This window comes from Zingiber officinale, chromosome 5A (genome assembly GCF_018446385.1).
Source record: "Zingiber officinale cultivar Zhangliang chromosome 5A, Zo_v1.1, whole genome shotgun sequence".
In the NCBI taxonomy this organism is placed as follows: domain Eukaryota; kingdom Viridiplantae; phylum Streptophyta; class Magnoliopsida; order Zingiberales; family Zingiberaceae; genus Zingiber; species Zingiber officinale.
In genome coordinates, this window is record NC_055994.1 from 138,214 (window position 1) to 160,565 (window position 22,352).

Consider the following 22,352-nt stretch of genomic DNA (forward strand, 5'->3'; position numbering starts at 1 on the left):
ATAATACATTCGCAGCGCGCTGCCGCGCGCTGCGGTAAATTGCATTCACAGCGTGCGGGCACGCGTTGCGGTAAATTGCAATTGCACGCGCTATCGTAAATTACATTCGCAGCGCACGACCGCGCGCGCTGTAGTTAATATCATTAGCAGCGCACAACCGCGCGCTACAGTTAATTGTACATAAAATAAAAAAAAAATATCACACATATAATTATAAATATCGTACAATTATCACTAAAGGAATAACTGTGTTACAGGTATATAAAAATAAATAAATATCATATAATTTTTCATTCCGATAGAAATAATTGTGTTACTGGTTGAAAAGGTAAAAAAAAGATTATGAGTAGCAAGCCTTTCCTCTCCTATGTCTCTTTGAAGTAGTGCAAGTAGTTCAAAGTCCACACTGATTTCTGATTGCTGCGTTGGTTCTTCTAACTCTCTTGCATTGGAATACATAAAATAGTCACAACATTAATAGGCCACTCGATTTTCACAAGCTAATATTCATGAGACAAGTCCTACAAAATTAAACGACATAAGTTAGCATTAGATAACCAACCATTGATTCATGTGTCTGAAAAGAATCAAACGATAGTTTTCTTATTATGAAACAAGGGGAGTTAGAAACACATTGATAACATAATAGAAAAATATTTTGATAGGGAGGGGCACTCACTAACCTTTTATGCTTTTACAAAGCAGCCAAATTCCTAAAGTTCACAGAGACAATAAAATATGTATTTTTTAAAATTGTTTCTACTCCAAATTCCTTTCTCCACTGAAGCATATGAGGGCCCACATAAGAGTTGCTTGCTCACGATCAAATTTTCTAGCTTTCAGAAACCTGCAACACGTAAAAGCTCACTCATAATCATTGTGGAAGTGCTAGAGATGGTAGCTACCAAGAGTAAATGCAACTTATAGATACAAATGAATATGAGCACTGATGAAAAAAATTGAGTATTTCTCAAGCAAGTAGTTATCAGGAAGATGGACTAAGAATAATACTGCAGCCCTTTCACAATGAAGAAGCATGAAATTGATCTATAAGACAAGTAATGGATTACAAATAAAGAAATAGCACAGAAAAATTGTTATTCCCTCTAGAGTTTATAATCATTATCAAAATGACTCTATTAATGAGCCGATCAGTATTATATCTTTTTTTAAAAAATTTGATACCTCCATTAACCATTTAAAAAAACTTTTCAAAAATAAAGCATTGGACACCTATATCCTACACATGAATTACATAAACAAGGTTGACCTAAACTGTCACACCCCCAAAGGAGTCCCTGCCAGACAAAAATCCGGCAACATCTCCCCTGTACCGGTGACAATATGAAGCATCACTACAAACAAAATATACATCAGCCACATGCGGCTGGAATATTTACACAACCACGCAGTTACAATAACAGCCCACTCGGCTGGAATGAAACAATCACAACCACGCAGTTATATATAAAACAGCCCAAACGGCTGTACTAAAAACTAACACAGCGGAAAAACGATAAGACAAGCCCATACAAAACACATCAAGACACTGCTAGCCGGCTAGGCTTTATACAACAACCACAACAACAAATACAACAACACACCAAATACAACATATATCGAACACAAATAGAAGATATACAAAACCCGAAACGATCGTCGGATGTGACATAGGACCCGACAGACAGGATACTCCGAGCGACACTCCAACCATCTATCTGAAAACATAAAGATATACATGCGGTGGTGAGTATAGGTAACTCAGCGGGTAATAGAAAAGATAGTGCATGGACTATAAATAAACATAGAGATCAAAGGTATACAGTCTCAGTAGGGAATCAAAGAACATGATCCTACTATCATAATCAATGCATCTGAACATATCAGACCTACTAACCTGACATACACACTGTACAGACCACAACCGACATAATGATAGATACATACCCAATCTGGAATCAACACCTAGTACAATGGTCAGTAAACTCACCATATCTACAACAGACCTACTCGTGACACCTGTGCAATATAAATACGACTGCAAATACATGTAAAATAGATGACATGTATGCAGCATGACAACCATATGCAACAATCATATCACAAACAAATGCAACATACCACAAACACATGCAACTAGTATCTACTAGGCATGTATGCAAATATATCTCCAAAGATGCACCGTGCATCAAATGCAAATGTGCATGCATGCTCCATGGTCACCCCGCCACTTCTCTAGACACCACAACCCCTGTATGGCCGAGAGGCTTGGATCCATGACAAACCGTACTAGCCTCCAGTACATGCACCGCTATAGGCGGCCGAAGCGGACGGTCAGCTAAGTAGTCATATAACTACATAGCTAAGGGTCCCTGACCACTCATAACTCAAACCCTCTGCCTACTGTACCCTCAAGACCCACTACTCCAGAGTGGTCGAGGCTGACATAACACTGAGCGGCTGAATGAGCGCGACAGGACATAGCTCCACTCCCAGCTACCACTCTCCATCAGTGGCCGAATGGACGGCTATAAAAGACTGACAACCCTCTCAACTATAAGGGAGACGATAGTCGTCAGTATGCCATGAATGATGAACATGATATATATATATATAATCATGATACAAACACCGTCATCATCCATGCAACCTCTAAACCACATAAGCACAGCACAACAAGAATATAATCGTCATGATACCTCCACATATCCCCCCCCCCTCCCCCACTACAAAAAAATAGGTGTTTTTGAATCGGTCTTTTTGAAGCGTTTGAATAACCGCATCGAATGAGTAAAGGTTTAGAAGCGGTTATGTACTTTCCACTGCAATAGATTTTCCGTAGAAGCAGTTATGATATACCGCTTCTATTTAGCACATTTAGATGTGATTTTATATTTTTCTTCTAAAAGAATCCTTTTGAAGCAGTTGGAACCACTCCTAAAAATAATAGGTTTTATTTAAGCAAATATAAATAGAAGAGTTCACGTTTATTTAGACTTTAACAACTCACCTATTTCATTGCTTCAATCGGCCGACAGGGGCGGATCCAGAGATAATTTTTAACGAGGGCTAACAAATTTTATTTTACAACAATAAATATATTTAATAATAAAAAATTTAATTCGATATCATAAAAGGATAAAAATATTAAATTAATAAATTACAAATAAACGTGTAACTTACATCATAAAAGGTAATGTAAATTAATTATATTAATTTAATAAACCCTAAACTAAATAGATGTTGCTTTTCCTCTTCCTTCCTTTGCTGTTTTCTAGTGTCTCGCCGCTACTCTTCTCTTTCGAATCCTACTTCGAGGCCTACGACCCCTGATCCCTTCTAGATCTGCCCAGATCGACTCACCGTCCTCATCAACAACTACTCTGAAGCCCGTCTTCCTCTCCTCAACACCCTCACAGCCTACTACGTCGCCACCTACTAATCGATGTCGGCCTCATCCTTTGGGGCGACCCCTTCACACCGGCTGCCACCCTGACATCCCTCTCCTCTCAAGGCGGTGGATCCGCCTTCGTCTAACTCTGATAGATCTTGGTGAGGGCTTCAGCCCACTCCAGCCCTCGCCTAGATCTGCCCTTGCGTCGGCCGACCACCAAATCCACTGTAAGAAGAAATTGTTTTTCTAATTTTTAAGATAATTTCTCTACTTATTTTTTAGATCAATTATTTTATTTCGAAAAACCTGAGATGATATTCAAATTGATTTCCCTTCATCTATCGATTTTTTGGATTTTATTATGTTCCATTGCTAGATTAATCGGGAGTGAGGTTGATAGATATCTTTAGAGTTTTGGCTCATATTGTAATTGTTGATGCTTTAGATTATTAAACTTTTATATAAATGATTTCCGTACATGTTCAAAACAAATATAAACATTTGTATCTAATATGTTTGTTTAAATGACTAAAAGAAGTGTTTGAAATTTTTATTTCTTCACATATCTATGTTGTATCGTTTTATTGTTTCAGAACTATACAATAGTGAAATTGATTGTGAATGATTTATATTACACTTTAAATAGTGAATGTGTATGATACTTGAATGAGTTGATAGACTCACGCTTAGTCGTGTAAATATCTTCCAAAGTTATTGTATACTAGAGTGAGTTCGAATGCTTAAATAAAGATGTACATGCCTTATATTAAGGTAGCGTCCTCTGTTCTATACAATTGGTAATTAAAATAATTGTGTATAAATCATGGTGTTTGGATATTGTAAATGATAATAATGTACAACAAACTACAAGGATATGATAGAATAGTTAAGTAGATGTACAGGATATATGGTGATTGAAATATGCATAGGACATCCATACATATGCATTTCATTTAAAAAGTAACAAAGTTATTTATTATATTAAATTCCTCATGAATTCTTTCTACTCAAATAAATTCTTAAATTTTGTAAATAATTGAACAGGTTCAAACAATGAAGGCGTGGATGGATTCTCCCCATGGCAGTCTGGAGTATCAGGTTGGAGTTCGAAATTTTTTACGTTATGCATTTCTTAACACGACTACTGAAGTCATGAAACCGTGTCCTTGTCGTAAATGCATCAACTCATTGAATCATGACCGTGAGACAGTATACGAACATTTGATGATAAATGGTATTTTACAAGATTATCCCATTTGGAATTTCCATGGAGAAAAGTTGATTGTACAATCTCATGATACCATGAGAGATGAGCTTCATGCCTTACCAGAAGTTTATGAGACAATTAACCATGAATCAATAGTCCAAGAAACGTTACATGAAGTATCTGAAGGATCACCTATGAGGAATACAAATTACACTGGTGCATCAACTAGTCATGCATCGATGGAGTCTAATGTGGAAGATTTCTATAGATTGGTAGAAGAAGGAAAACAACCATTATATGTTGGATGCACTGAATTTTCTAAATTGACATTTCTTGTTGAGTTATTTCAGTTGAAAGTGAGTGGAAAATGGAGTGATAAGTCCTTCACAGCATTATTGGATTTTCTTCGACGAGTACTTCCACCTGAAGCACAAGTACCAAATTCTTTTTATGAAGCGAAGAAACAAATTTCTAATTTGGGACTTCACTATGAAAAAATACATGCTTGTCCGAATGATTGTATGATTTATTGGGGCGAGGATGCGAATGAACAAGCTTGTAGAGTATGTAATCTTTCAAGATGGAAAAACATGCAGAAACAACCAAAGAAGTCACGCAAAAGTGGAAAAAAAATCCTTCAGATGAAAACTCCAGCTAAGGTTTTTTGGTATTTTCCATTGAAATCGAGATTACAACGATTATTCATGTCATCTCAGACTTCTGAAAATATGCAATGGCATTCTAAGAAACGAGTTTCAGATGGAATTTTAAGGCATCCGGCTGATTCGCCAGCATGGAAGGCATTTGACGAGCGACACGCTGAATTTGGAGTAGATCCTAGAAATGTACGTTTAGGACTCGCCACTGATGGATTTAATCCATTTAAAAATCAAAGTACGTCACACAGTACATGGCCTGTTGTTCTAGTGCCTTACAATTTGCCACCTTGGGAATCTATGAAGCCTCATTCAATTATTTTAACCACCTTAATTCCAGGACCCAAAGCACCTGGAAATGATATTGATGTATATTTACGCCCCTTGTTGGATGAATTGAAGGACTTTTGGGAAAATGGGATTACCACTTATGATGCTTGCAACAAAGAAATGTTTCAAATGCGGGCGGTATTGCTTTGGACAATTAGTGATTTTCTAGGTTTTGGATGTTTGTCTGGGTGGAACACATATGCCAAGAATGCTTGTCCAACTTGTGCTGATAAGATAGATGCAGTGTACTTGAATAATGGAAGAAAATGGTCATTTAGAGGGCATCGCCGCTTCTTATCGACAGATTCAAAAATCCGAACTATGACAAGTTATGGCAAGCCAAAGAAACATGAATTAGATTTGATACCATTGTCTGGATCTGATGTTCTACAAATGACCCAAAACCCAAATGTGGTATTTGGTAAGAGTAACATATCGAAACCATTGGTGCGAGCAAAAACAGGTTCCACTAAACAAATCTGGAGGAAACAAAGTATTTTTTTCACTTTGCCTTATTGGGAGTTTAATTTGATAAGACATAATTTGGAACCTATGCATATTGAGAAAAATGTTTGTGATAATATCCTTGGAACACTTTTAGATGATTCTAGCAAGAGCAAAGATAACACTGCCGCACGTAGAGATCTGAAAATATTGGGAATTATGAAACAATTATGGCCACAGCCACAACCAAATGGTACAGAATATTTGCCACCAGCATGTTATTGTTTGAACAAAGCTGAAAAAAAGTTATTTTGTTCAGTGTTGAAAGATATTCGTGTCCCTGATGGTATGTCATCCGATATTTCAAAATGTGTAGATGTTGGACGTTGTAAGATTTTGGGTCTGAAAAGTCATGATTGTCATGTCATAATGGAGCAATTTCTTCCAATAGCTCTTCGTCGTGTGTTATCAAAAAAGGTAACTGCACCATTAATTGTTTTGTGTGAGTATTTCAGAGCTGTGTGTGCAAAGTCACTACGAGAAGATGAATTAAAAAAGGCTGAAGAAGGAGTTGTATTGGTCTTATGTCAATTAGAAAGAATTTTCCCCCCATCATTTTTCACAATAATGGTGCATTTGGTGGTGCATTTGGCGTATGAAGCAAGAGTAGCCGGGCCTGTACATTATCGATGGATGTATCCAATAGAAAGATATCTTGGAAAACTAAAAAATTTTGTTAGAAACAAAGCACGACCGGAGGCCAACATTGCAGAGGCATACTTGGCTGATGAATGTGTTGTGTTTTGTTCCCGTTATTTAAAGCATATAGACTCGTTTGGCAATACAGGTGCGAGACACCAGGAGACACCTGATAATGAGTATCCTTTACTTCCATTGTTTCCACAAATTGGACGAGCTACAAAAAGGCGTCAAATAGTTACTGTGGACAACAAAACTCTAAGCCAAGCTCACAGATATATCCTTTCTAATTGCACAGCTCTACAACCATATCGTGAGTAAGTATTATTTTATGAATGTAATTTCAATTTTATTGTTTTATCAATACTACAAGTTTCTAGCCCTCATGTTGTGATGAAATAGAGAATTAAGGGACGAATTGAAGAGAAAGCATAGATATGGCCATCGTCCAACTAACTTTCAATTGGATTATATGGTTCGAATGCAATTTTCAGAATGGTTTGCTAAACGAGTAAGTAACATATCGATTGATTTATTGGTAAATGAACTGGTTATTATTTTAAAAATATTAATATCAAAACTATTTATGTATGTATTATAGGTTGATCGGGCAAATGAACGAATTGATGACTTAACTCTAAGGGCACTTGCACGTGGTCCAAATCCTGTAGCATTTAGTTATCATGGGTTCAATGTGAATGGTTTTGCATTTCGCACAGTAGAATCTGAAGGAAACAAAAAAGTGCAGAATAGCGGGGTCATGGTGTCGTCGATGCATGATAATGATGATAATGAGTCAACCTATTATGGTCGGTTAACCGATATTATCTCACTTGATTATAATGGCCATGGGCGAATAGTTCTATTCCGATGTGATTGGGTTAACACTACTGTTGGTATGAAAATTGATCCTTTAGGATTTACAATGTTGAATTTTTCGCGTTTGATACATACAGGAGAACGAGAAGAGCACGAACCTTTTATTTTGGCTTCACAAGCTCAAATGGTTTATTATGTTCGTGATCCAAAAGAAGAAGAATGGCATTGTGTTATTCGTCACACACCAAGAGACACATACAACATGAGCAATGAAGATGATGTTGATATAATGCAGTTCATTCCTAACAATTTTTCTAATGCAGAATTTCTGTTAGATGATGTAAACACTGTAGATATTGAGTTAATAAGAACTGATGTAGAAGGCTCAATTGTTGATGGCATGCCTATTGTGAACAATGAAACTGATGATGAAAACTTGGATTGAATTTTATGTTTCGTTTCATGGTTATTTAAACTCTCTTGACGTGTTAAATATGATTTGGTGTTGCATTAGATATTTTAGTTTCATTTCATTCATTAAGGTGCGTATCTCTTTAAGCTATGTTATTGATTCTGTAGATAGCATGTGGGGTCACTTTTAAAAAGTGATGAATTGGAGAGAATGGTTGATTAAGATATGGCACACTTGTTCCTGAAATAGGCAGCTATTTTCAGGATAGTGAATGTGAAGAGATATTAAGGCAAATGATGTTGCTTTGGTGCCTTGGACATCCTGAGTATGGTTGCAGAGCTTTAGATACTCTGCATTAAGCACATGTACTTGTATGAGAAAGAGAAGCCTATTGAGGTGCATGGGTGAATTTCAATTTATTATTTTTGTGCAATTTTTTATATGAATATAAGCCTATTGTCACGTGGGCAGAGTTTTCAATTACTTTTCATTGTTGATTTAAACTTTGTCAAATGTTTACTATAAATTTTACCAATCCTAATAAATTTATGAGCTCATTTTGATTATTATTAATAAATTCTACCAGATATTCAGAATGAAAAAATTGGCTAAGTGTAAAACTCGGCAAGGTTTACTCTTCAAGTCGATCATTTTTTTAAGTCTACCAATTCATGGGCAAACAACGTCATTATCAAGTTTATTTACTTTACCGATTTTTTGTACCATCTACTAAGTTCAGATGACCACTAATTAATTAAATTGGTATTTGATCATGGGATTGATGAGATTTTATTTAACTAAATGAAATCCTTGTAAACTTGAAAAGTTTATTAGGATTTGTGCTATGGAGAAAATATAATTACTTTTAATATTAATTTGTTATATCTATCTCGTAAATTTCATACTATTTCTTCAAAATCATAAAATATTATTTTTTTTAATCATGTAGAGTAATTTACCGTTTTTGGAATCATAGCTAAAATTCTCAATATACTATTGCCATATTTTCTCACATCTAATTTAATAATCTAATATTTTATAAAGTTAAAAATGGTATGCCTTAATTAAAAAGAGATTTTGGAAAACGAAAAGGCTTTTATTTGTTGCCTAAAAGAACGTGGAAAAACGAAACGGCGTCATCTTATTCAGATTTGATATTCCCGCTTGTAAACTTTTTTTTTTTTGAGAAAATCTGCCTTACCTCACAATCGATTTTTTCCGTCTTGTGTAAAGAAAATCTCTGCTCTACCCTAAGTCAGATTCTGGAGGTAAATACTCTTAACATTATGTTTTAAACGAGTTTGGTGTTCAGATAGCTAATGGATTTTTGTAAATCTTCCATAAAATTTCTTTTATGTTGTGAAGGATTATGAGCGGTGATTTTTTTAATATTGTGTTTGTTCTTTATTTGGTTGTAAATATTTTTCTTTTGAGATTGGAATATAGAAGTTGTTCCCTAGGAGAGAAATTTTCATACGTGTTATTATCCATCCAAGTTCATGACCAATGTTCATAGAAACAAACAACCTGTTGATTATGTTCTTTTTCTATATAATATATAATTAAATTAAAGAACTCCACCATATCAGATATATCTATCATACTGGTGCAAATTGGGGTCTTCTTTTTCTCTACAATCGTCTATTTGTTTATTTTTTCTATCATTATTTGTTATGTATCTTTACCATCTTCATTACTATTACTATTATTATTATTATTATTATTCTCAGGTACATATGAAAAATGACAAACAAAAGACTTCAAAAGTTGACGAAGAATATCAGAAGGCGATCTAGGGGACAAGAATCAAATAATAGGCGTGACGATGAAGTTGAATCACAAGACACAACATCACATTCACCATCGGAAACCCAAAATAATGCACTAGCATCACAACAACATGATGAGGAGTTCCATGAGGAAGGTTGGAAATATATTTTTTATATATTTAATTAAGTTTAACGCATGACAAAACAATCATATTTTGCATATATATTTATCTGGCGAAGATGCAGTGTTGCCTTCGCAGAGGCAGCCGAATAGACGTGGGAGGACTGTAATGAAGGATGTTCATGCATTGCATCACGATGATTTGCTACATGTCACATTTAATGAAAGAGGTCAGCCTTATGGTGATTTACAACCGGTACTAGCAAATTATGTGGGAACAATAGCTCGAAATGGAGTTTTGTTGCCCCTTGATTATTTAGACTGGCGAAAAATTCCAAAGCATCGGTTGGAGGAGGCATGGAAACTTGTTATTGTAAGTTGAGAAGTACTTAATATCACACATGAGTTTCAAACATTAACATATTTAATTTTATGTTTATAGGCACGATTCATAATCTCCGATCAACACCGAGATTTTGTGATGCAAATGATGGGAGTTGCATGGAGGCGATGGAGGACCCAAGTTAAAGCTACGTCTTATGATTCGAATATTCCATTAAGGGACCTTGTGTCCATTCGTCCTATTCCTCATGGCCTGGCTATAGAAGTCTGGGAAAGATTATGTGAGCACTGGAAGGTTACTGAGGTAATCACTAGTATTGATAATTTTTTATATATAGTTATGGATATTCCTAGAAAAACTTAAACTTTTTTTTCAGAAGAGTTCAAAAATAAATCGAGAAAATGGAAAAAATAAAAAAGGAACTCATGCACAGGGACGAATAAGTATTGCTTCTTTGGAAGATAAATTTGTAAGTATCAAATCTTTTTTTTTTTATTTGCAACAAGTTTCATATTACCTATTTGTTGTTTAAACTTTGATGTTATAAATAACTAGTGTTATATGCTTCTATGGTGTTGTAAATATAGATTTATAATGATATAGAATGTAGTTAACCTTTATAGATATGTTGTTAACGATTTATATATGCTTATTGTTTGCAAAATTTCAACTGTCACATTTATTGTATATGTGTTATTGTTCTTCTATTAGTTGAAAGACAATGGTAGGAAGCCGACTCGCATCGAAATAATGCATTTGAGTCGAAGAAGTAAAAAGAAAGGCGGTGCTCCAGTTGATGCTGAAGCCATACGCTATGAGGTACTAATTTGTTGCAATTTTTTAAAATAGATTTTGAATAAATTTTTCATTCAATTGATGTTTTGTTTGTTAGCATTTGTTGGATGAGGCTGTGCAAATTCGCCTACAAGACATGCCTGAGAGAACACAAGCAATAGAAGTGCATGAGGATGCATTTCGGTTATATTTTTTTAAAAATTTGATATCATTTTTGTTAAGGCTATTACAAAATGTATATGTATTAATTATAAATTTTATGCAGTGATGTATTCGGAACTGAGCATTCTGGTCGAGTTCGATGTCTAGGAGCAGGAGCACTACCTAGCCAAGTCTTCCCTGAACAATGTAAACGTAGCTCATTCTACAATAGGCAAAACTATCACTCCACTACGGATATCACAGATAAATTCAAAGCAATGCAAGAACAAATGAACAAAGATATGGAGATGCGTGAATCACAGTTGCGAGCAGAAATGGAGGCGCAAAAAGCACAATTTCAAACAAAAATGGAGCAAATGAGACAAATGCAAGATCAGTTTGAAAGTTTTACACGTGTTATGCAGAGTATGATACATGGAACTGCTGGAGGGTCTAATGGACCTGAATTGTTACCAACACAGGTATTTACATATTATATAATATCAAATTAACAAGTTGATTTCTTGTTCAAATCTATGATTTTAATTTTGATTTATTTTTACAGATGGCAATTGTAATGGCAAACATCATTCAGAAACACATGGATGCCACATCAAATCCAAAAGAAAATGCTATCTCCTGAGAAGATTCATCTGATAATTAGATATTGAAGGAAAAATATATTTTAGTTTGTGCCTTCATTTGTAATCATTAGTATATTTTTGTTTTTAGAATTTCATGTTTCTTGAAACTTAGATACTCATTTGTGGATTGTTGAATTTTGTTTGGTTTATATCCTAGTAAATGACAATTCAGTTTTGTTTTTTTAGTTATTTCTCTTGAATGTACCATGTTTTTTTTTTCCATTGTGGAGTTGCTTGTGCAATAAAAATGGAATAGAAAATTCTAAAAATGTTTTTTTTAAATGACTTCCGAAGCGGTTAACAACCACTCTTAGAAGGGAAAATGTACTGCAATGCTCATGGCTGTACAAATGGTTTACAACAGCTTCAGATGTTTGTACAAGCGTTCTGAATAACCGCTCCTATATATTAATTTGAAGCGTTAGTTAACCGCCTCAAGAAGAAAGCAATCACAGCGCTAGAAAACCGAATGTGATGCACGTCTTTAGGTCCGGTTATCAACCGCTTCCAAAGACTTGAAACACCAGCGCTTAAACAATCGCTTCTGTGACTACCTGTTGGAGCAGTTTATAACCGCTTCGAATAATTCTTTTAGGAGCGGTTATTCTTGTTTCACCACCGGTCACTGTTGTGGTACAATAGATCCTAGGAGCGGATGAAATTGAGTCAGTAAAGGAACCGCTTCAAATTTATTTGAAGCGGTTAGAATACGCTTCGAAAGGTCCCAAAAACCGGTTCTAAAGCCCTTGTTTTTTTGTAGTGCCCCCCCCCCCAAACACATGTACACAACTACACATGTATAATCAACTAAAAATCTCCAATAATCCCACAAGACACATGTACATAAATACAATCAACATGTATCCTCCAATAATAAACACACCAGACACGTGTATAAACCACAAACATACAATCAACACAACTCCTCCAAAAGTACATAACCCAACACGTGTGTACATACAACATGCAAATGTACGGTCAACAAGATGACTCCTAAAACACATACCAAGCTACGTACAATCCACATTATATGCAAAATCAGCATGGTAAAACCAATCACTCGACAATCCCTACAATACATACTCTACACGCATAATCACAGCAGAGTAGAAATCAAGAGTTGAGACTGTATATGATATAACTAGGTCATCTCTAAGCTCAAGCAAAAGTATCAAGCAGGAAAAACAACAAATGGACCCGATATAAGGTAAAGTAACCTAATCCGGCAAATAACAACCATGCACTAAGCTCAAAGAAAATACATAGAGGCAAAGGAAGAAATACCCGCCTTTATCTGTCGACCGTATCAGATAAACCAATCCACGTCGAGACGCACGCCTCGAATCAAAGTCCTGCGATCACATAATATATTTAGCTAATTACATACGAAGTAAATAACTAAGCAACTTCCCCCACCTAATTAGAATAACCCTAATCAAACATGATTAAGGATTAATCCTCCAACTAACCTTAATCATAATACAACCTAATTAAATTAGGTTATACATGATACATCTCCAAAACTCCCCCAAAACAACACATTAATCCAATAATAAATCTATTCTCTTAATTACCAATCCGCCACAATGATATTAAACCATAATAACCTATCATGAAATCAAATCTCCATCATAAGTCTACAACAATCTAACCTCATCATCGACTACTAACCAAATCATCACATCCAATAAATCAATCCATCAATCAATCCAATGATCCTAAGAATGATCACATAACAATCCACAACAACCAATCACCATATCCACAAATTCCAACCCAATACAAACCCTAATCAATCCATAGTTTCCAATCCAAAATCCCTAATCTAATATCAATATGGGATACAACAATACCTACCAATAAACCTAAGCAAGAACAAAACTCAACAATCAACTAGAAAACCTAAACCTAAATTTAGCGACATACAAATGAGAAAATACCCAAGGTACATCATTGGAAAAACACTTACCTTAAGAGGTAGCAGCATATCCAAACTCACAGCCCCATAAAACACCTGCCGAACAGCTACCAAAGATTCCCTACACCATTTCTATCCTAAATCAAATCCAAAACTTAGCTGTAGAGTAACCAGTGTGCTAAAACCCTAACAAACAGAGACATTACTCACCTTGATAGACCTCCAATCCTTCACCGAGACCCTATCAGTTGCAAGCTGCAGAAGACAGTGATCTGCCATAGGAAACCCATCAAGGTGTTGTTCCCATGCCTTCCCCTAATCCAAGACAAGAGAAGTATCACCATTGGAACCCTATAAATCGAGATCTTTGAATCCATAAGATTTTTCCGACGCTTACCTCAATCATCGCCTACAAACGACATCGCGCTATCCATCTCTGCTGATGACGATCCGGAACATACTCCATTGAACCGATCGAGGAGGAGAACCGAAAGGGGCTTAATCGGCAGGAACCCCACCGTGACCTAGCTCCGCCGAATCATCGTCGATCACCCGCAAGAAACTGTCGAGGAAGGGATCGGTTCACTGGAGAAGGCTTGGACAGCGTCAGCTCCTTCGGGATTCCGGTGAAGGTCCTCAATCGACGCAAGGAGTCCGAGACCATCGAGGAAGAGTCGTCCTCCGTCGACGTCGGGTCGTTCGCGAGAGAGGGCAATCGGGAGAGAGGAAACCGAGAGCTGGGAAAGAAGAAGCTGCCACTTGTTTTCCCTTCAAAGCTCCGGTGGTTGCTTGCGCCGGCGACACCGAGAGGAGGAGAGGAGAAATCGTCGGAGAGGGGAAAGCTCGGGCAGAGGAGTTATCGGGGAAGGAAGGTAAATGGGTTAGGGATCGACGTTTGGGAAAAGAAAAAGAAAAGAAATATAATTAAATCCAACATTTCCTCACTTAAACGGGGTATCCCAAACAGGCTTTATCCGAACCCATAAATTTGTTCCCGCAAAACCCGTCGTACGAACTCCGAAAAATTCCCAAAAAATTTCTAAAAATTCCGGAAAAATTCTATAAGGCTATTTCCCAAATAACCCTATCTATTTTAATTTTTCCGATATCTTACATAAACTATTCTGCAACTAGAGATAAGGATGGAGCAAACATATATAAACATGGATGGTTATGCACCAAATTTGTAAATCAATAAACCAATTGAAGTATCAAAGCACACATGATCTTTTTATACAACATAGGACCAAAACTGACGTACAGATCCAATTGAAGGCAACTGAAATTGGATGATAACATCTTCAACATTTTTTTTAATTCTTTCTTCCCACGCTCGGTTAGCTTTCATTCCAATTTAACTTGAATGTAATTCTTAGTTTATGAGCATCACAATAAATTCACTACTAACAATAAATTCAAAAGCATCCTTACTAGTTGTATATCCTGACGAGATACCTTCTTGACTTCTCCACTCGACATCATGCCCTTCCAATCCAAAAATTTAAACATTTGAATCTTCCGCAATAGATAGTGTCCCAAAATGCACTCGATCATAGAGAACGACCTGATGAGCACATAGTAAAAAAACTAAATAAACTCACTGAATCAAGACTATCAAAAGATAATACACTCGCAGGTTTTGGGAACAGAGGGTTGTTATTGGGGTGGAAGAACTAGTTGTGGAGGTCCCAGGAGAACCAGTTGTGGGTTCTTCTTGAACAGATTCTTTCAGACATCAGAACTCTCGGTGGAACAAAAAAAACAAGGATTACAAGATCACCAAAAAAGATATCCAACCTGAGAAAGACAAGAATTGCAAGAGCGCCAAAAAAAATCCCGAGGAAGATGTTCAATTCGGTGGAGAGGGCTTGGTCGAACAAGGCTTCGCCGGAGAACCAAAGAGAGGAGGCTTAGGGTTGGCACGCGCGGTAGAGAATCGGCCTGAAGAGACTTCACGTGAGGAGGGTGCGAGATTAGGGTTGCAACTTCGGGAGTTTGGTTCGGCATGAGGAGCTTGGCATATTTGTTTGCGTGAAGAGTTTGGGGAGAAGTTTGGTTCACTAAATATTTTGACGAAAAATAATTCGAGTGGCAAGATTATTGTTAATATTTTATAATATTTATTAACGGCATGCATTTTTTACACGTCGTCATTTACATATATTTAATAAGTATTAACAGCACATATCACACGCTGTTAATATTAACTTTCAATAGTGTACTTTATATGCCGTAGAAAAGTTTATTGACAGCGTATTTTGTTTGCATGCTGTTGTTTGTATAAACATTATACTATTTGCAGCGCACATAATTGGGCATGCCGTAAAAGCTATTATTAACAGCGCGCTTTAACTGCACGTCATTGATGATGCGCTGCGAAAAGTCACTTTTGTTGTAGTGTGGGATGGAAAAACACAGCAGACACCAGACTGAGGCGTGGGGAAAGAAGGGCGAGACTACGAAAGACCAATGACGGGAGTTCGAGGAGGCTTACAGAAAGGAGGAGTCGTTGCGAGAGAAGACGGGGAGTCGTCGGAGCGCTGATCACAGGGTCGCCGACAGCTCTCGGGGAAGAAGACGCAAGGTGAAAAAAAGGAGGCGATGCCACAACTTTATAAAGATAGGACTCGGCCGACCGGAGCCATCGGATCTAGGTCTCGACGATCGAAGCACAAATTCGCCTGTTGATTTCAAACCGCCAAGCGTAATATCAGCAGCTGTCACCTCGGGCGTGCGGTGACACGTGGCACGCTTCCATAGGACGACATTTAAGGGGTGTCATTATCAGGCGTGGGTGCGTGCTCGACTTTAATGAGGTGATTTGCACGAATTTCGAGGAGATTCGGATGTCGCCAGCTTTGACTACTCTCGGCCTAGGGGTGCAGATGAAGAATTCTCACAAATGCGAACACATGAAGCATCGTTCAGCCTTAAGGGTCAGCCCTCGGGCCGACCGACACTCGGAGCTAATTAATATTACGACCGATCGACCTACCGATCTCCAGACCCAACTGTCCAATCAGTCAGACTTGCAGCCTCCTTCGACTAGACTTGAGGGGAAGACATGTGATCCGGTGGTAAGGTGGGGCCCTGCCCTGTAAGGGGTCATGGCCACGTGGAAGGTCAAAGTCGAGGCAGTCAATGCCCTCATACTATCGTCCACTCGGGGCAATCCACTTGCCTGATCAGAAGACCTGACCTGATAGTATCACAGTTCGACCACCGAACCGAGCTTTCGACGCTCAGAAAACCCATGTACTAGCAGAGCATAGGCCAAGCGGACATCCCACTCGGCGCGAACAGTGGATGTGGGCCGAGCTGATACACCGCTCGACCGAAGGGTAGAGTGGCAGGTAGCCTGAGGAAGGCTGGCCGAGCGGCCATCCCGCTCGGCCCAGTAATCGACAAAACAAGGATCGACCGCTATCTTCTTAGGGACTCGTGCCACCGACAGATAGTATGGTGGATGACATAGTCAGGCAGAGAATCGTACGATAGATGCTTCTACTGTCTTGTCGGGATACGCTCGGGCTGTTGAGGTATGGTGTCAGGGATATTTTTCTTACACATCTTATCAGGGGAACCTTTGAGATACGTGCATGCCTCGAGAAGCGTGCATGCACGTTCCCGGGAGCCCTATATATGGGATCCCAAGCTTCGACGGAGGTATGTTGGATTCTACTATAGCTACTATTACTCTGCCACTTTCGTTTCTCTTCGCTTCCTTATTGCTTTCGCCGGAGATCTGACTTGAGCGTCAGAGGGCCAACTCCGGGGAACCTCTCCCTGGCTCGACACTAACATTTTGTGATTGCAGGTCTGAGTCGTTCGAAGTCCACATCCAGTCAACATGAGTACCACACCCTTAGCGTCCACCGCCTCGACTCTCGGACAGCACCAATAAAAACATAAATAAACCTGCTAAACTAAATTGTGACTAGTCTAGTCAAACGCACATGACACTCAAGTTCTTGTAAGTAAATTAGACTTCTAATAATTTAACTTAGACAGAATACAATTCAAATTAATGTAAACCGAACTTAAATAGATATAATGGTTCACAAGCTAAAATAGGCCTGGCTATACTGGATTCAAATCCAACTGTCTTTCTCCCAAAGTGTCTCGAATTGTTTGTAGAATTTCATATTTTTATGATGTAAATCTTTTCTCAATCAACATAAGTCAGAGGGCACTAGAATGATACGGCAAAGTCCATGAATGTTTAAGACACTTAAAGTAATTATAATTTTGAAAGAAAGAGAGTATAATAGAGAAATTTAAATGCCCCTGTTTTGAGTTGTGGTATCTATTATATACTAGCCTATCGCGCCTTATCGTAATCGTTGGGTCACAACTATAATATCTGCAGTGTCATAGCGGCTCCTCCTTATTCTACTTGTACCAAGCGACACAAACAGTCACAAAGGCTACCTTGCTAGTCCCATATTAACCGAAAGATCTTCGATCAAGAAGAAGCGATATCTAATCCAAGATGATGAGTTACTCGAGTTCCCGAGTGGAAGGGGTAGAGAGCTCGAATACCTGAATTGAGAGATTCGACCGTTTGATAATTGGGTCGGGTGTATCACAATTCAAGTTACTCAGAAGCTGAACTTAAAGAGATAAGTTTAGCTATGTCGGATTCAAGTCCAACCTATCAAAACCTCTACTTTTAAGATTGAGTAATTGGTAGGATTTGGAGGACAAAATCCAACAACTTTCCAACAAACCAAGTCGTGTGGTTGGTTTAAGTAGTTGAGGTAGTTGATCAACCTCCACACATGCCAATTAGTTCATTAATGAAACTACAAATCTCAGTTTACATTATTTTAAAATCTTTTTCCAAAATAATTAATGGTTATTTTCTGTTGGATTATCGATAAAATTCAACTCTCAGCATTTGACTTTTATAAAATTTAACCGAAATTGACAGAAAAATTGACTTTAAATTCGATAGCCGCCGAACGGACCGACCACCAACTAATAGCTACTCGTCGACCATCAAATCTTTCCACCGTCTCCCATCTTCTTCTCCATCGTCGAGTATATTTGTAGAAGATGAAGAACTGAAAGGAGTGGGAATTGAGCGACAAGTTGATCGGATTTGAGATGGTGAACTGGGTGGCGGCGCAGATGCCGCTCCTCCACTGGCTGGTGCGCGGCGCGGGCCTCCGGCGGCAGAGCATTGAGATCGAGCCCGGCACCACGATGGCCATGTGGGTGCCCAAGCACAAGGCCAGCCGGGGGAGCAACAGGGCTGAGGTCGTAGTGCCCGAAGAGAAGTCCGCCGGCGTTAATGGCCGCCGCGGCGACGAAGACGAGAAGAAGAGGAGGAGGAAGGAGAAGAAGAAGGAGAAGCCGGCGGTGGTGCTGGTATTGTCAAAATCGAATTTTGACGATCGCAATCGGAAGAAGTGATCATCCATGGTTTCGATTTTGCAGGTGCACGGCTTCGCGGCGGAAGGCCTCGTAACGTGGCAGTTCCAGTTCGGGGTGCTGGTGAACCAGTACGACGTGTACATCCCCGACCTCTTCTTCTTCGGCGGCTCCTCCACCGCGTCCGCCGACCGGTCCCCGGGGTTCCAGGCGCGGTGCCTTTCGGCTGCGCTAGACGAGCTCGGCGTCCGCCGCTGCACGGCCGTGGGGTTCAGCTACGGCGGGATGGTGGCGTTCGAGATGGCGGAGCAGCGGCCGGACCTCGTGCGCTCCCTCGTCATCTCCGGCTCCGTCTTCGCCGTGACAGACTCCATCAGCCAAGAGACCCTCGACCAGCTCGGCTTCGCCTCCTCGTCGGAGCTCCTCATGCCGGAGTCCGTCAAGGGCCTCAAGGCCTTGCTCTCCATTTCCATGCACAAGAAACTCTGGTTCCCCAACTTCCTCTACAAGGATTTTCTTGAGGTCCTCAGGCATTTCATCAAACACTTCTCTCTATGCCTAATAAAAATAAATCCAACGACACATTTTCTGTGAATTCGAGCAGGTGATGTTTACCAACAGAAAGGAGAGAGCAGAGCTTCTTGAAGGTTTGCTCATCAGCAATAAAGACGCCAAAGTTCCTTCTTTAGATCAGGTACACACACACAATTCCAGCTAATCAAGATAAAAACATGAACCCTAATTATCTATGAAACTCATGCAGAGAATTCTCCTGCTATGGGGGGAGAACGATAACTTATTCAATTTAGAGTTTGCCAAGGACATGAAGGAGTAAGTTCACAGCCATCATTTCTCATGATCATTCATGGCTACTACCCAACTCATTGCTCATGAATTGCAGGCAACTGGGAGAAAACACCACACTGGAAGTCATAAAGAAAGCAGGGCATCTTCTTCACCTAGAGAGACCTTGCGTTTACAATCGCCACCTCAAGAAATTCCTTTCAGCTGTTCAAGCTGCAGAAGCAGAGGCAGAGGCAAAGGAATGAGCCAAACTCTCCAGACTTTTAATTATTATTCAGTTATTAAGGTTGTGAACTAGCATGATCATTTGTTTGTTTCTCACTCCGCATGGAATAATTAAGCAACTTCTTCTCTTGTTTGTTTGTAGTTTACATTACAAATTAACTATTAAATATCGAGTGCAAACCATGAAGCAAGCTTGCATGTATTGAATATTTTAGTACAGAGATTTAAGATCTGCTTCCTGGTTGATCTTTAATCTGCTTCAAGCTTCCATTGATTCCTATGATACAGATTCCAAGTGACAGTAGGAATCCATATATATCATTTACCACATCTCCAGCCTTGTAGTTGTATTCTCATCATTGGGCATCATTCTCAACTATGTGGTCCTCCTTCAATGCAATGCCAGAGTTGTTTGTATGTAGAGAATCTAATGCTTCACACAGGGGAAGTACTGAATCAGGATCCTATTCTTTGCTGTTTCAGATGACATGAACTGGTAAAAATCCTTTCAGATATGATCCAATAATGTGTTTGACTTTAGTCTCCACGGACCAGTTAGTTATAGGGCACAATTTCAGTACAATGGATTAAGAAATTAATTGATATGGCGCATGTTTGTGGGATCGACAAGATGATGTGGTTATGAGTCAAGGCCACAAGAGGGTCAGAAGTCAAGCTGACCTGGAGGTCAAGAAGGTCAGAAGTCAAGCCTCCGTGGCCGATCATAAATCAGGCGGACGTGGAGGTCAAGAAGGCAGAAGTCAAGCCTCCGTGGCCGGTCAGAAATCAGACGGACGCGGAGGTCAAGAAGGTCAGAAGTCAAGCCTCCGTGGCCGGTCAGAAATCAAGATGATGTGGAGGTCAAAAGTCAAGCTTACGTGGACAGAGTCGAAGTCTTAGCAGATGGAACGGTCAAAAGATGAGATTATATGGCGGACAAGGACTAGCCCCGATAGCGGTCAAGGATCCGACCCATGGGCCAGGTCGGGAAGTACTAGCCATGGATAACAGCGGATATAAGCAGATCTGGACACAGACTTGGTGGGCAGGTCGGGACACCCAAGCCAAGGATAACAGGTATACGTGCAGGTCTGGACACAGACCTGACTTACAGGTCGGGACGTACTAGTCATGGATAGCAGCGGATATAAGCAGGTCTGGATACAGACCTGGCGTACAGGTCGGGACATCCAAGCCAAGGATAACATGTATACGTGCAAGTCTGGACACAGACCTGACTTACAGATCAGGACGTACTAGCCCTGGATAGCAGCGGATATAAGCAGGTCTGGATATAGACCTGACGTACAGGTCGGGACATCCAAGCCAAGGATAACAGACATACATGCAGGTCTAGACACAGACCTGGCGTGCAGGTCGGGACATCCAAGCCAAGGATAACAGGTGTACATGCAGGTTTAGACACAGACTTGGTTTACAGGTCAGGACGTACAAGCCATGGATAGCAGCAAACAGTAAACAGGTCTGAACATAAACCTGGCGTGCAGGTCGGGACGTACAAGTCATAGATAACAGTAAACAGTAAACAGGTCTGGACACAGACCTGACTTGCAGGTAGGGAAGTGCCAATCATGGATAACAGTAGCTAGAAGCAGGTCTAGACACAGACCTAGTTTGCAGATCGGGATGTACAGACCGTGGATAGCAGATGACAAAGGCGGGTCGGGATACAAGCTTAACACACAGATCGGGACATACAAGTCGGATAATAGTATATAAAAGCAGGGCGAGTACAGATCTCGGAATGCAGACTCGTCGCTACAGGACAAAAGCCCAGGAATCGTAACCGTTTGCCAAAGAATGTCATAGAACAATCAAGGTGTCAGGGAATATGCTAACAGTTGGGTCGCGCTATGCCTTCGGTTTTGCCGCCAGCCTATCAGGAAGAGCCACGTGTCAATCACCGCCAGACAAAGCCTAACAGCCGACATTCCCTGACACTTGCCAGGTCCCAGAGACATCCGTTACAGTATAAAAAGGGAGGCTTTGTCCCTTATGCAGGTACGCTCATTCGTCATTTCTCACTAGTCTTTACTTTCGTCCTTTCTCTGTGATTTCTGAAGAAAAAGTACCTGACTTGAGCGTCGGAGGGTTTGACCCAGTGACTTTTTCCTTGGTTTCTGATCTCTAACGACTCGGGGATTCGTCTGAGTGTGTGCAGAGCAACAACGTCATCGTCTTGTTCATCTTTCCTCGTCAACCGCTCGTGTGAACCTTTCCAGAGGGGTACCCGA

At 39.5% G+C, this 22,352-nt stretch overlaps 2 protein-coding genes across 4 annotated transcripts; one reads left to right on the plus strand and one right to left on the minus strand.

Moving 5' to 3' along the window:
- Nucleotides 1–235: 235 nt before the first annotated feature.
- LOC121979185 lies at nucleotides 236–15,719 on the minus strand. 3 transcript variants are annotated; one of them, XM_042531115.1, is made up of 8 exons: nucleotides 15,490–15,719; nucleotides 14,090–15,256; nucleotides 13,903–14,007; nucleotides 13,744–13,824; nucleotides 13,063–13,126; nucleotides 1,648–1,718; nucleotides 684–847; nucleotides 236–521 (listed from the first exon to the last, which is right to left on the minus strand). In XM_042531115.1, the coding sequence occupies exons 2-7, from the start codon at nucleotides 14,096–14,098 to the stop codon at nucleotides 833–835; spliced, it is 345 nt and encodes a 114-aa protein (XP_042387049.1). In that variant the 5' UTR covers nucleotides 14,099–15,256; nucleotides 15,490–15,719; the 3' UTR covers nucleotides 236–521; nucleotides 684–832. The 3 variants fall into 3 exon arrangements, 2 of the variants coding, with proteins under 2 accessions (XP_042387049.1, XP_042387048.1); XM_042531114.1 differs by having other exon boundaries at nucleotides 1,643–1,718; XR_006111328.1 differs by lacking the exons at nucleotides 236–521; nucleotides 684–847; nucleotides 1,648–1,718 and having other exon boundaries at nucleotides 13,064–13,126; nucleotides 13,744–13,829.
- Nucleotides 15,720–18,664: 2,945 nt separating this feature from the next.
- LOC121979186 (epoxide hydrolase 4-like) lies at nucleotides 18,665–20,280 on the plus strand. The gene is made up of 5 exons (XM_042531117.1): nucleotides 18,665–19,065; nucleotides 19,135–19,590; nucleotides 19,673–19,762; nucleotides 19,832–19,899; nucleotides 19,970–20,280. Exons 1-5 carry the CDS (start codon nucleotides 18,802–18,804, stop codon nucleotides 20,115–20,117), a joined length of 1,026 nt encoding a protein of 341 aa, XP_042387051.1. The 5' UTR covers nucleotides 18,665–18,801; the 3' UTR covers nucleotides 20,118–20,280.
- Nucleotides 20,281–22,352: the final 2,072 nt, after the last annotated feature.